Raw genomic sequence first — 13478 nt, 5'->3', positions numbered from 1 at the left:
TCCAAGTTATGTGTGCACTTCTGCATATACAGTCTTGACCAGCAGTGGGCAATTAATTTTCCGATGGGGCCACATGAGAAACAGAGACTGTTGAGTTCAGCTTATTGGTGCAGCACTGCACAACAGTCCTAGTTTCTCATGTGGCTTCTTGGGAAAATGAATTGCCCATTGCTGGTTTAGACAACAGGCTGTTTCCGGGTTCAGTTATTGTTTCAAGTGCAACTTCACAGCAGTATTGAAAGTAGCTCCATCTGATACATGCTGATGAAATGCAATTACTCACTGTGCAGACAACCTCTCTCTTCACCCTTCTGAATCCAACCAGGGCAGCACCTGTAGACTGTGTGCAAATCCACTCTGTACACTTGCCTGTAAACTGTGTAGTACGCTGTCCTGAGGAGGGGAAATTTCACAATTTTAAGGTCATTACATTACCTTCACAGGTAATACCTTATAATGTTGAGTGTATAAAAGATTTTTAACACATCATTAAACAATTTTTGTAGATGCAAAAGCCAATTGGTTTAATAACAACAACAACAACAAACTTTATTTATATAGCACATTTAAAAACCATGGTGTACCAAAGTGCTTAACATGTAAGAGGGTAAGATGAAGTAAGAGGGAAGGATGAGGGCTATGGCAAGGTACCAAAACATGCTAGCAGGTTAGATGGCATTAAAACACAAAAGCAAAATAAATGCATATAAAAGCATAAAAGAGCAATAAGTGTAAGGTATAAAACAGTCAAAAATAACTGTAGTAATACTAATTAGTCACTGTTTCTGTTAATCAGAAGAATGAACATTACAACTATCAGCCCCAGATCACGTGAACAGAAGTCATCCCCAGCAGTTATCGGAGAGATCGCCAGTGGCAAACCAAATTTTAAAAGTCTACATTTACCTCCTCTCAACACCCATACACCATTTGTGGCTTGTGCATCCCTGCTTCCACACCTTCACCATGCGGGTAAAAGCCTGGACGCAAGGTTGACGGCTCCCTACCATGGACATCTCCTGGTCAGCACAAACATTTGGCCTGGGCATGAAAAACACATAGTTTATATAACAAAATGGCAAAAACTTGGGGGAAAAAAATCTGTTTTTCTGATGACTTTCAGTAAATAGTGCTTTATTTGTATTTTTCTGTCTATGTGTTGGTAGGTGACTGTGTTGAGGGGTAGACAACAGTTATATATACATGTTCTACATGTTCATTTGTTTTAGTATTACACATTATCACCGTCTACTGCTTTTATCACTAGATAAACAACCACATTTTAATTGTTACAATGTAAATCTACAAAATAAAGTGTAAAAAAAAAAAAAGCCTCAAATCTTAAACTTTGTAAGCTTCTATTTAAGGAGCCTGCATCTGTTTATGTTGTGAGTGCAGGTAAACTATCCATAGGTGTCCTCCTCCTCAAACCATCTGGCTTCAGTATAGGGCAACCTGAAGTTAATTAGAGGAAATATTCTTCTTCTCTGGTAATGAAAGAATCAATCATGTCCTCCACAGTCTATTTAAATTCAAAACCCTCAAGTACAGTCCAAGGAAAAGCACATTCCTTTGGAAGTTATTATGCAGATGCACATTACATCCGCGCTACAAAAACAGTGGACACGCATGCACGAGGGGACCCGAAAGAGAGACTCCTAGTGGTCATTGAGCAGAAAAACATAGAGTGGAGAGAAGTGAGAATTATAAATGGTGAAATCAAAAGTTCAACAGAGTTTAAACTCAGAATCTCTGTTTTAAAAATCCAATCTAACGCACGCTGCTTCTGTCATATTTAAAAGCCCCAAATCTTTCTCTTTCACCTGATCATATATTCAAGTGTGTGCTCACAGTGCAAACGGAAAGCAGTGGAAACGATGTTAAACAAAACAAAAAAACCCAAAACAAACCCAAAACACGTTACTTACATGCCAAGCTGCAGCTCCAAAGATGACGCGATATGCATAGTGCCAAATAATATTACGCACAAAATAAAAATATGTGGGAACATAATTTCAGCCAGTTACAACCACGGTCAGAAGTACTCAATCGGCGCTGGCTCTGTGCCTGTTAAATGAAGAGCATCCTGACACTTATGAAAGTCCTCCTTTAAACATGACTCACGACTTTTGTTTATCCTGCAATGATATCCCTGATATCCCGTTTGCTTGTTACGCAGAGGGGCAACTGTCTCATGTCAAAGGCTGCCTTTGAATGGCTCCGAAGAAAGGCACCACCCACAGTGACTGTGGGGCCATCTCTCCAAACCTCCCGGCAACACTGACATGTGCACTCATTAGTAATACAGCCAGCTTTGCTTATAAGACAAAATATGTAGTTTCATCAAAAGGCTATACCTATCGACAAATGCTCCTAAATTATTCTGATTTTTTTAAATGGTTCGATGTGCATATAAAATAAAAATAAACTACTTTCAACAGTTTTATATATATTAAGCTTTACTGAATACAATAAAGCATATCAATAAACATTCAGTGCAGATAAATTATGTTATTGCGTTTCGTAAAGTCATGACAGCTGAGATGGCTCCAGCGCCCCCCGAGACCCTGAAAAGGATAAGCGGAAGCGAATGGATGGATGGATGGATGGATGAATTCTTTGCCAAATTAAATAAGCCACAATAAAACAAAAAAATAGATAAAACACCTACTATGGTGACTTAAAGTCATTTCTGAAAGCATGTAGAGTATTTAAATACAGGCTATTTAATGGTAAGCTACAATAAACCAACAAGTTAGACAAATTATATTATTTTAGGCTGTACTGTTTGCAAACATGTCCAGTTTTTTCTCTGCTTTTAATTTCAGCGCTTGGTACTAATGACATAACTTCCCCAGAATTACGCCACTTCCTGTTTAGCGTGCAGACACAAGACAGAGGAAGAAGCAGGAAGAGGGGAAGGTCCTCTCTCACAACATAGAGATGCTTAACAGCTAATTCACCTGTAATACCTAAAATACTTGAAACTGAGCTTTACATTTCCGACTTCAGGTTTGTTCCGTCAAAAAATTTCTGAATAAGTTCTTCGACGAAACAGCGGCCCGTGGCAACAGACTAAACGGTAAGAAATATGGCTAACGTGCTAGCTTGAAATGGCGCTAAGCTAAAGTGTTTTCTGTCAATTTCATTTTCGGAAGCTAACCTGTTTTCTGGAATGCAAAGTATTTCCGCAAATGTTTGTGGATAATAGTTTCTGAATGTTGTTACATGGGTAATGTATTAGATATTTCTTATGCTAGTACAGCAACCTGAAGTTAATCATTTCTTGTCATCTTGTGAGCATTAAGGGCTTTAAAATAAACACTCTGTAATAAGACCAGCAGTTCTTTAATGTTAAAATCAATGTTGTTTGCTTTGGGGTCAATGTTCGACTTTTGCGTGACTCTGAAAAAATCTGAATACATCATGTGATAACTTATGATAACATCACAAGCCTGTTCCATCTTTAATCCCCTCTCCACTACTCTGTTAGCACCACCAAGTATCACTGTGTCGCTAGAGGAGATATTCTGGTTTTGTGTGCTAGGGCTAGGTTTAATAGCTGAAGCCACACACTGCATAACAATAGCTATTCAGTGTGTGGCTGAAGTAGAACTATTTTAGCTCAAAGGCTTATTGTATCAGCATGTTCTCTTCCTTTAGGGATTTTTTTCTGTTTAACTAACAATTAATTCTGTGTTGATGAACAGCCAAATGAACGGAGCAACATTCCCCTCTCCAACGGCTGATATAGCTGAAATTAACCGTATCCACTATGAGCTGGAGTACACCGAGGGAATAAGCCAAAGGATGCGCATCCCAGAGATGCTCAAAGTGGCTCCAACAGCCCACGAGGACCCTAATTTGGGATCGCAGGAGGTCCCTCACAGTGTTATAATGCAAGTCCCAGAGAGAATTGTGGTTGCTGGTTAGTATACTGTATGTTTTCTGTCCTTTATGTCACACTATGTCTGCACATCACTGGTGACTCACCATTATGGTAGTTCCTCACAGTCTTTTGCAGATTATAGAACTCCTTCTATCAGTGCCACAGGACTTTGCTCCTAGATGCCGTTTCACTGCCAAGATCCCATCAACTATTTCACTTTTAACGTAACAATTACAAACCATCTTGCGATGTGATCACACTAGCCGCAATATCTTTGATATCTTAAGACATACCCAGCTCTAGAAATGGTCTCCGTTGACACAGCCATACATGAGGAGTTATGAACATTTAATAAAGAAAGAGAATGAAAAGGGGTGTAAAGTGGGACAGAGGAACTACTACAGCACGTGTCTCTGTGTTTCTCTTCACCACAGAGAACCACATGAACATGAACGTTTTACGTAATGTGACATCAGTACCACTGCTCACATTATTTCCACTGAGTTGCACTACACATGAGCAGTTTGCCCCCTGCATTGAGTAAAGCACAGTTCATGCACACCATTCAGGAAGCACTGGTGTGCTGTGGTCAAAGTTCAGCATTGTTGAACTATGACCAGAGCACAGTGATGTGCATTCACACAAGGAAAACAAAGCTTGACATTCAAAAGCAAAAGAAAGAAAAAATGAGCGCAAAAGCCACTGCAACACAGATTTTAAGCTCAACTTAGCTGTTACTTACTGCTTTTTATGTGAAGGGGCTGACATGCATACAGGTAGCATGGCAGAGGGGATATTTGCTTTTTTCCCACTATAGGTGTGAACTAATTGATTTTAATTCATTCAATTTTGTATTAAAAGCACAGCATACTGTTAAAGTGTTAGAAGTGATAGGTTAGTCTCACAGTACATTTCATTTGTCAGGAGGCAGTGATGACTCCCAGTTCTCCAGACCCAGAGACTTGGACCTCATCCAGTCAACACCACTGGAAATGCTATCACTTAAAACTCCACCCAGAGTCCTCACCCTCAATGAGCGACCCCTGGACTTCATGGAAGACGATCAGCGGGTGGCTCCAGACAGTGAGGAAGTGGTAAGTGATAAATCAGTAATTTTTTTTATTACAGAGAACACTATGTACAATTCACCCATTGTTTAAGATAATGTCCTTAGTGTAACTCATAACCAGAAAATCAGTTGTCAATGCTATTCCTTGTAGTTGCGACCCCAGGGACGTTTACGGAGGGAGCGTTCAGCCAGTGAGAATGCGGCTGTCCGTCAGAACACTCAGCTGATGCGCAACGATTCAGCGTGAGTATGGGTCCATTAACTGGGTACCAGCTATTACGTCTTTGTGCATGTAAAGCATGCAGCATCTTTCTTTTGGTTTCATTCTTGTATTGTAAGCCACTGTGTCAGGAGCTTTTGCTGCTGTCAGTGTTGATGCAGAAACTTTTTGCTACTTTTTAATACATTAACAACATGTTTTTATTGGTAGATTATTTCCAAATTGTGAAGTCTTTAAAGATTAATTGATTAGTTTAAATAAATTACAAATTTGAACACTGTTATCCCCTCTACGCAGAAGGACAGGAATAGCTGGGGAAGCACTGACAGGAACTAGTGAAGCAGACTGCTTTTAATGCAAAGCGATTCAAATTTGAAGCTTTAGTAGCTTCATGTATTTGTTTGAAGGCCTGGTGTAAACTACAAGTGCTTGGCAACTTTATTATTTTGACAGAAATTTTTAGGCTTAATATTTGAGAAAAATATTACACAGTTCTCGGACAAAAAAAAAAACACCTTTTCATGCCCTGATCACTTTCTGCAACACAGCACACTGGTACTGTTAACAAGGTTCCTTGTCTGGCCTGAATGGTGAACTAGAAAATAGTCACTTAATCAAACATAAAATCAGCTCCTTTTGCATTCCTGTTTCTTGCCAGATGTGTTAGAACATAGTGTGGTTGGCAGGTTCAGTCTTTGGCTGCTGCTTTTTGCCTATTCACTTTCACTCTGATATTAGTTTTGCACAGTCAGTGGAGGACAGTTTCCTTTCCTTATTTCTATCCCTTTCCTTCCTCCTTCTCTTGTACTCTCTCTTCTTCCCTTCCCTACTGAATTTGCTGCTCTTAATGGTGGGCACTGAGCAGTGCAACCCCTTCCCCCCCAGCCATTGCTCACCCATGCCCCCCTCTCACCGAGGCTGAAGAACACAACCTCTACAGCGCTAGTGGTGTCTTATCTTTCATCCAGTCCACTACACGTCGGGCCTACCAGCACGTCCTGGAGGTCTTGGATGAGAACCCTCGCAGGTGACCTCCCCATCATCTGGTCTTTTTTTTTTTTTTTTTTTTTTGCTTAAAGGTTTTGGAAAAAAAATTGCCCGAATGGGTATTGGTTTAAAAAGGCCGTAAAAATTGCAACAGCTATTTTCATGATAGATGGCATTAAATGTACTTTCATTTCTGCCCATAAGCACCATTTGTTTTGGATTGGGAGAGGGTCATGTGGTACAGGTTGTGTAGTCTCAAGAATCTTGTGACCAGTTTTAACCTTTAACAGTATTAATAACACATGTATTAATCCCAGAAAATGTAGAAAAGGTTTCTAAGTTCCTTGCTTGTTGAAGAATAAAAAACTGGAGCTCTGAACTGCCACTTCCACCAGTGGTTGAATCAAGTTGTTTGAGTTGCACTTTGACTAGGGTTTGGCGATATGTAAAAACTTTTACATCGTCAGTCCACTAATCAATGATGGGCGATATGTTCGCGCACGCGCAGACTTTTTGATGGGTGGAGCAATATGATCATGCACGGACTGATTTCCGCGTTTACATCATAGAAGTCCAAACATGGACGAACTAATTTCCAAAAAAATTAGGGCTTTCCGAGCAAGCAAAGTACTCAAACACGACTAACTTGCATGATCATGTACGTGTCCACCATCCGGCTGAGTATGCTAGGCTATCACCAGCTTCTGCAGCTCCATCAACAAGCATTTGGGCACACTCTGAGGAGGGTGCATTTGCTCACAGATGAAAGAGGGTGCTGTTAAAACCGCGCTATTATTTATTTATTCTTTTGTTGACTGCTTCTATTAGCTCCATCATTATTAGCAAACTTACTCATGGGCGAATAGATACATAAATTGCCCTTGTAAAAACGATCGCCAATGGGCTGTCTATCGTCGATAGTCGATATATTCGTCCAATCGCCCAACCCTAACTTTGACTTCTCAAACACCATAAATGTTTGCTTTGTAAGAAAGGGAATAATTCACACTGAGGAATTTGTTTTATCTTCCTTTGAAACTTCAGAGATGGTGTATTAAAGAGAAAGTGAAGTAGTGCTGACAACTTATTTCACCTTCAGGTTCAACACTTCAGTTACTCCAGGGTTAAACGCTGTGCAGAGCATGTGGATTCATTACTGAACTTTCCAAGGAGTTTTGCAAGTGTTTGACCTTTTAATTGTTTAGCTTTTTAAGGAAAGAATAAGGTGAAAATGGATCTTCTAAATATTGCTCACAAATTCATATTTTCTGTATGCTTAAAAAGGTATTTTTAGAACACTTACCCACATTCTTTGTCCCCTTTGAAGACTAAAGTGATATAGTTGTGACTTGTTTTAAGACACTGAAAACAACTTTAGGGAAATAAGACTTTTTAAAAGGACTAGAAAGAATAGAAAATTAGAGAAAGTCTAGGTGCATTAAAGACATCCAAGTTGTGTGCATGGATGCAACATTGTTGGTTTCTCTATATCTCTTTCGCCTTTTCCCAACTCTGTCTTTCCCCACCCCTTAGCAAATCATCACTGCGAGGGGGGTCGGCTTCCAGCTCCCACCCCCTGCATGATTCCAGGTAACTTCATCTGGCACTTCGTTTTGTTCCTCTCTCCTTGTCCTCATCCTTTCCTACCTTGAGTGGTAGGACACAGATATATGGACACGGATATCTATAAAAATTACATTGCCATTGTTAAATTGTTCTGCGTATTTGAATGTGCCGTGTGCTGCTGTGACTTGGTTATTTTGTGATTCTCAAACTAGCCATTTTTTTTTTTTTAAGGCTTGCACTGTCAACATATGAACCCTCTCTGGATGGGACAGCTGATGACATGACTGTGGTCGATGCAACAACACTTCGACGGCAGGTTAGCTCATGATAAATAAATGAATTCTGTCTTGTGTGGTGCAAGAGGCCAGACTGATAAAACAATTTTTTTTTGATTCGGCAACAGCTCATCAAGTTGAACCGGAGACTCCAACATTTGGAGGAAGAGAACAAAGAGCGAACAAAGCGAGAGATGATCCTGTACTCCGTCACCGTCGCTTTCTGGCTCATCAACACTTGGGTGTGGTTGCGACGTTAGAGCCGGCCTGTGTTTCCGCCATCCACATGACAAGAACGTATTATCCTTTATCCTATCAGTTAGCTGCTCACTGCACTTAACCCCTGTGTGAGGAGATGTTAGCACGTGCAAGGCCTGTTGCACATAGGCTCAACATTTTGATTTTGTTTATTTAAACATGTACAGTTTTATTTTTGTACTCTTATTTTGTTCCTTCTATTCCATTTTCTTGTGTTTTGTTTTTATTCTCAAATTCTGCTGCCCATTGCTAAGTTGTTGTAAATATTTGTTCATGTCAATCGGACCTCATCCAGAGGCACAGTATATAGTTCACCCAAAAAAAAAATAAAATAAGGAGCTGTAGTGTGGGGACATACAGCTCCATGGTGGTAATGCTGAATACTAAGAGTAATATGTGACTTGACTGGTAAATTTAATAAAGTTTAGTAAAACCGTACCAGTCATGTGTGGTCTTGTATTTTTATTGAGACGTTAACATAGTTTTTCCTGTAGAGGAGTTAAATGTCTCCCGAGGAAAAGAGCCTAAAATTTACAAGTGTATTTATTTGGGTGGATTCTCTCAAACAAAATAGATACATTTGCTTTTGAAATGGTCAGAAGTAACCAAAAATTATACATATCTGTTACAAAACAGCTAGCATTGTCTTACCCATTGCACTGTATTAAACCACAAAGGACCACAGTTGTCTGGGAAAAACCCTGAATGAAATAAAATTATATAAAATGTTGCTGTAATGTGAAGAGTAAACGTATAATTCCCCCCGAGAATACTGACCAAATCAGTCCTGAATTTATTCTTTTCACAGTATAACAGCTGACAAGCACACAGACAAAACAGCTATCACAAATATGCTACAGATTGAATTGCAGTTTACTATTTTAATTCATATTTCAAATTTAATGACATCAAGGTATTACTCAAGCTCCTCGATCAGGCAGCGTGGTGGAGAGGAGGTTCGGTTTATTTTTGAGTTTGACGGGTCGGAAGGCGCACCCTCATCCTCTGGATACACCAGCGATGTAGAATTGCCAGAGACAGCCGGTGATTTGTCGCAGCCACTTGTTAGGAACAAAAAGCTCTTAGCTGGAGCGGATGTGGAGATGCTGTCACTCTGAATCCCAGCTGGTGCTTCCCCGTTGCTGTCACCTGATATGACTTCTATTTTTGGTTTAAAGGCCTGCCTACAAGAGAACGCTGCGTTAAAGTCTTCTGTGTCCACATCTTCCAAATCAGGCAACTCATCAATACGCAATGAGCGACTTGCTGGAGGAAGGTGAATGGTTTCCAGCAGCTCTGCATCTTGTAGCTCTGTAATCCGTGGTCCAGGACTATGTACCGGTACATCGTCATCGGCTTCAGGAAGGGGAGGCTGTTTGTTTTTACTCTGCTCTCTCTCTGCTTCATTTCTCTTGGACTGTTTTTCTTGTTTATTTTCTGTCTCTAACATGTGCCCTACAGTACTGCCTTGCTCATCTGCTGGGATCTTTTCCCTTCCTTTCTCTTCTCTTACGGTGTGCGTTATCGGAGAATGGTCCTGGGTATCTTCATCTAACTGCTCTCTCATCAGGAGTTGACCTGCCTCCTTGGTCTCAAGATGTTTACTTGCTGGTTGATTTTCAAGAAGTCCCTGTTTTGACTGTTTCTCTAAGAACTCTTCATGGGCATCCAGGCTGTCCTGCACAAAAGCTTGTATCTTGTCACCTTGTGAAGAAGTTAAAATCTGGGTACCGTTTTCCTCAGTAGTAGTTTCTGGAGTAGAGGAAGCATCGGTTTTCCCTGAAATGAAACAATTATACTGTGTAAACATTCATCCACATTTACTCTCAGTATACAGACGAGGGTAGTAAAAGCTGAAAGCTGATTACCTTTATCCTGTAACTCTCTGAGTCTGCGTCTTTCCTGGGCCTTCTTCCGAATCATTGCCATTCCATCCAAGCTTTCCTGAATTTTCTTCCTCTCTCGTGTATCCCACTGCTCCCTCTCCTGGCGTTCCCCTTCCAGCCCTCCCACTGCCCACGACTCAGCACATGCCCTGTCTTTAGGAAACACAGGGCGATCGTCAAGAAACGTGAGCTGCTTGAGGCGTACAATCATATTTTTTCTGTAGTTTGGGATTTTTTTCACGACCTCATTTCCCATTAGATTCAGTACACGCAGTTCTGGCATGGCCTCAAGCACAGGCAGGATGTCAGGGTCGTGTAACAGGTTGTGAGAGAGGTCTAATACACTAATGTTCAGACACTGACTCAAATGCTCTATGTCACCAACAGTTTCCAGCTTGTTATGGGCAATCTGCAGAGTACTCAGGTCAGGAAGGCAGGAGATGTTCTCTATGATGTGTATGTAGTTGTTGGAGACGTTCAGGATGCAGAGTTTCTTCAGAGGCTCTAGGTTTTCCAGCTTGTATATGAGATTTTGCTGAAGGAACAAGCAGCGCAGGTCAGTCTGAGCATCCAGATTCTCAATGCGTTGGAGCCCATTGCTTTCCAGCCAGAGACATTTCAGACCTGTGTACTCCTCTAAGTTCTCAATGGTGGAGAAACCTTTGAAATGCAGATACAGCGCATCATTGTGGCATGGTGTTATGTACAGTTTGTTCTGCTTACAGTGGTCTCTCAGGAATTTCTTGGTCATCCGTGGTCCTGAGTGTTTTTTATTTTTCTCCTGAGGTGAACTTTGCAGCTCTTTTTTCCCAAGGTCTTCTTGAGCTCCACTGCTGTCAGAACTTTCTCGGGCATCCCCACCTTCGACTTCAGTTGCTACCAACACTTGATCTTCCATCCTTTCTTGATTTTCCGAAGTGGATATCGTTAAAATTGATATCAGAAACATACAATACTTCTTAACGATTGGTTTTATAGGCGTTTCTGAATTGTACAGTCGAATAAATAGCAATCAGCAGCCTGCCCCGGTCGTTAATATTAGTTACCGTTTACGCTTGTTTCCATGGTAACGCTCCGTCTTTACGCTCCAGCCTACCGGATATGCTTTGTTGCTCCGTGTCGGACACTTTTAGTGGTTGCACCTTGCTGTTTAGGGACCCAACATGGCGTCAGGGTACTTACTAAATCGTGGTGCTTTGACATTAGGAATTCATTGCCAGCGCGTCTGCAGGGATATTTCACTGTCACAGGTTAGAGAGAAAAAGCGATGGATGAAAGCTTACACGTACCTCATGGCGAAGAAGTTGAAGCTGGAAGGACCTCCACCTCCGACGCCACGGTAACGCCAAAAATCACTAGAGAGCGTCTCAAGGCCATTCGTGTATTTGATATTTCAATGTGTTTATTTTTTCATAGTCCGTTGAGAAGCGTGCATATGGACGGCATTTTAGTGCAATTTTGCAACTGTTTAATGCAGATGTTTTAGCGCTGCGTGTGGCGTTACTGGTTTCATGGCTTTTCCAAATAACACCAGAAGCGTAGCTAGCTGTCGAAGCTTCTTTGCCCAAGGGTAGAAAACCAAGATCCTCCCCGTGATCTCGGTTAATCTTCTAATTTTATCATTGATTTAATATATAAAAATGTCATATTTTAATGACCGTATGCTTTGTCCATGGCCTTCTAAGACTTTCTGTACACGCTTTTAGTGATTTTAGACATGATTTTAGCCACTGTACACTCCTATTTCTGTTTGGTATTTACTTTTTTCTTCTTCTTCAGATCCCAGCAGCCTCACTGGGATTACCATGCAGAGATTCAAGCTTTCACCCATCGCCTGCATGAAAATTTCTCTCTTGAGCTCCTGAAAACAGCCTTCATCAATCCCTGTTACCTGCAGATGGAGCAAGAGAAGAGAAAGGGGTTGGGTGTGGAATCTGAGACTGCCGCTCTTGTTCTAAAAGATAATATGCAGCTGAGTAAAAAGGGGTCTGCGTTCGCTGAAAGCTTCCTGATCGACTGGTGCAGGGCAAGCTTCCCGAGCCTCCCGGCCATCGGGGTGGAGAGTATTGTAGGGCACCTCACCAGTCCAGCAGTCATCACTTACGTAGCCAGAAATCTGGGCATTGAAGACCTAACAATGAGTGCAGAATTCCCTGTTCCAGATGATGTGCTCTGTTCTACTTTCATGGCAGTGATCGGAGCTCTGCAGGAAAGCAGTGGAGCTGAGCGAACTGGATTATTTCTCAGGGTAGGTCGCTTATGGCACAAAATCATTGGCACATAATAATTCGCTTAGAGGAAGCATAATTTGTCCACATTGCTCAGTTGCCTCTGCTGTGTGTACAGTGGTGGGACATTTTGTTCTTGTAATCCTACCTCCACCTTCTTCCTAGGATTTTCTGGTGACTCAGCTGATAGGAAAGGACCTCTTTGATATGTGGACTGTGGTCAACCCCATGGGACTACTGGTGGAAGAGCTTACAAAGAGGAAAATTCCTCTGCCGGAGCCTCGGCTCATCCGGTCTGCTGGAGCCAGCACAGTGTTGCCACTGTATTTTGTTGGCTTATACAGGTATGTGTTCTGTTGTTCGTGCGTTGTTACTGTTCTAAATTTAAAACGGATGCGATGGGTTAAAATTAATGCTATGAAGAATTTACATTTTTGTCTGCTCACCTCTTTGTTAATTCAGTGACAAGAAGCTACTGGCTCAGGGTCCAGGAGAGACGCTTGCAGCAGCCGAGGAAGAAGCAGCTCGCGTGGCCCTCCGGAAACTTTATGGCTACACTGAGAACCGCAGACCCTTTGACTTTTCTCCACAACAACAACAACAGCAGCCTTTTATTCAGTCAGCCAGCAATTAATTAACATCTCTAAAGCTGCAGCAAAAAACATTTAAAGGGGGCAAGGACGGACAGGAATCTCATTTGAAGACTTAAGGCTTCCCACTGATTGCAGAGTGTGCTGAACTTGACATAACTGGTTCTTGTTGGGTATTTAAAAGTCAGGTCCTTCAGTCAAAGCAGAGCACTATAAGTCTTGATGTTCTAAGAAAAAATGTTGTAAGATCTGGCTCAGACAGAATATTGTTCCAGTAACTGATGACATCTTCAGTAGTGAACTAGACTGGTCAGCTCACCCTAGATTACAACAGAGGTTCTGAAGTCCATTGCACAAAATACTCTTGTAAATAATACAAATACCATTTGGTTTACTTTGTATTATGTAATAATATGTTATTCAGTTGTAATAAAGTGTGTAAAATACACATCCATTCTGACTCTTTTTCACTTATATTTCTCCACACATTTCATCAGGGTATTTGCATAT

General features: G+C 41.2%; 4 protein-coding genes across 7 annotated transcripts in view; 2 read left to right on the top strand and 2 right to left on the bottom strand.

The window, feature by feature from the left end:
• egfem1 (EGF-like and EMI domain containing 1) overlaps positions 1 to 2187 on the bottom strand; it is a 55783-nt gene extending 53596 nt beyond the window's left edge. For both annotated transcript variants that reach the window (XM_012921870.4, XM_076892259.1), the window contains exons 1-3: positions 1929 to 2187; positions 907 to 1041; positions 284 to 393 (exon numbers count right to left, since the gene is read on the bottom strand). In XM_012921870.4, the coding sequence (XP_012777324.3) occupies positions 284 to 393; positions 907 to 1041; positions 1929 to 2011 (328 nt within the window). In that variant the 5' untranslated portion in view covers positions 2012 to 2187. The remainder of the gene's footprint in view (positions 1 to 283; positions 394 to 906; positions 1042 to 1928) is intronic.
• Positions 2188 to 2864: 677 nt separating this feature from the next.
• On the top strand, positions 2865 to 8702 carry mffa (mitochondrial fission factor a). Of its 3 annotated transcripts, XM_004561390.3 has the most exons (8): positions 2865 to 3082; positions 3711 to 3928; positions 4814 to 4983; positions 5110 to 5201; positions 6044 to 6205; positions 7699 to 7755; positions 7963 to 8047; positions 8135 to 8702. In XM_004561390.3, exons 2-8 carry the CDS (start codon positions 3715 to 3717, stop codon positions 8264 to 8266), a joined length of 912 nt encoding a protein of 303 aa, XP_004561447.1. In that variant the 5' UTR covers positions 2865 to 3082; positions 3711 to 3714; the 3' UTR covers positions 8267 to 8702. The 3 variants fall into 3 exon arrangements, with proteins under 3 accessions (XP_004561447.1, XP_004561449.1, XP_004561450.1); XM_004561392.3 differs by lacking the exon at positions 6044 to 6205 and having other exon boundaries at positions 2866 to 3082; XM_004561393.3 differs by lacking the exons at positions 6044 to 6205; positions 7699 to 7755 and having other exon boundaries at positions 2866 to 3082.
• Positions 8703 to 9119: 417 nt separating this feature from the next.
• dnaaf1 (dynein axonemal assembly factor 1) lies at positions 9120 to 11099 on the bottom strand. Its single transcript, XM_004561394.5, has 2 exons — positions 10133 to 11099; positions 9120 to 10043 (listed from the first exon to the last, which is right to left on the bottom strand). The coding sequence occupies exons 1-2, from the start codon at positions 11097 to 11099 to the stop codon at positions 9181 to 9183; spliced, it is 1830 nt and encodes a 609-aa protein (XP_004561451.3). The 3' UTR covers positions 9120 to 9180.
• Positions 11100 to 11301: 202 nt separating this feature from the next.
• mrpl44 (mitochondrial ribosomal protein L44) lies at positions 11302 to 13422 on the top strand. Its single transcript, XM_004561395.4, has 4 exons — positions 11302 to 11489; positions 11930 to 12398; positions 12544 to 12722; positions 12841 to 13422. Exons 1-4 carry the CDS (start codon positions 11314 to 11316, stop codon positions 13010 to 13012), a joined length of 996 nt encoding a protein of 331 aa, XP_004561452.3. The 5' UTR covers positions 11302 to 11313; the 3' UTR covers positions 13013 to 13422.
• The last annotated feature ends 56 nt before the right edge of the window (positions 13423 to 13478 follow it).

Source organism: Maylandia zebra, linkage group LG14 (genome assembly GCF_041146795.1).
Source record: "Maylandia zebra isolate NMK-2024a linkage group LG14, Mzebra_GT3a, whole genome shotgun sequence".
NCBI lineage: Eukaryota > Metazoa > Chordata > Actinopteri > Cichliformes > Cichlidae > Maylandia > Maylandia zebra.
This window is presented reverse-complemented; position numbering and strand designations above follow the sequence as displayed.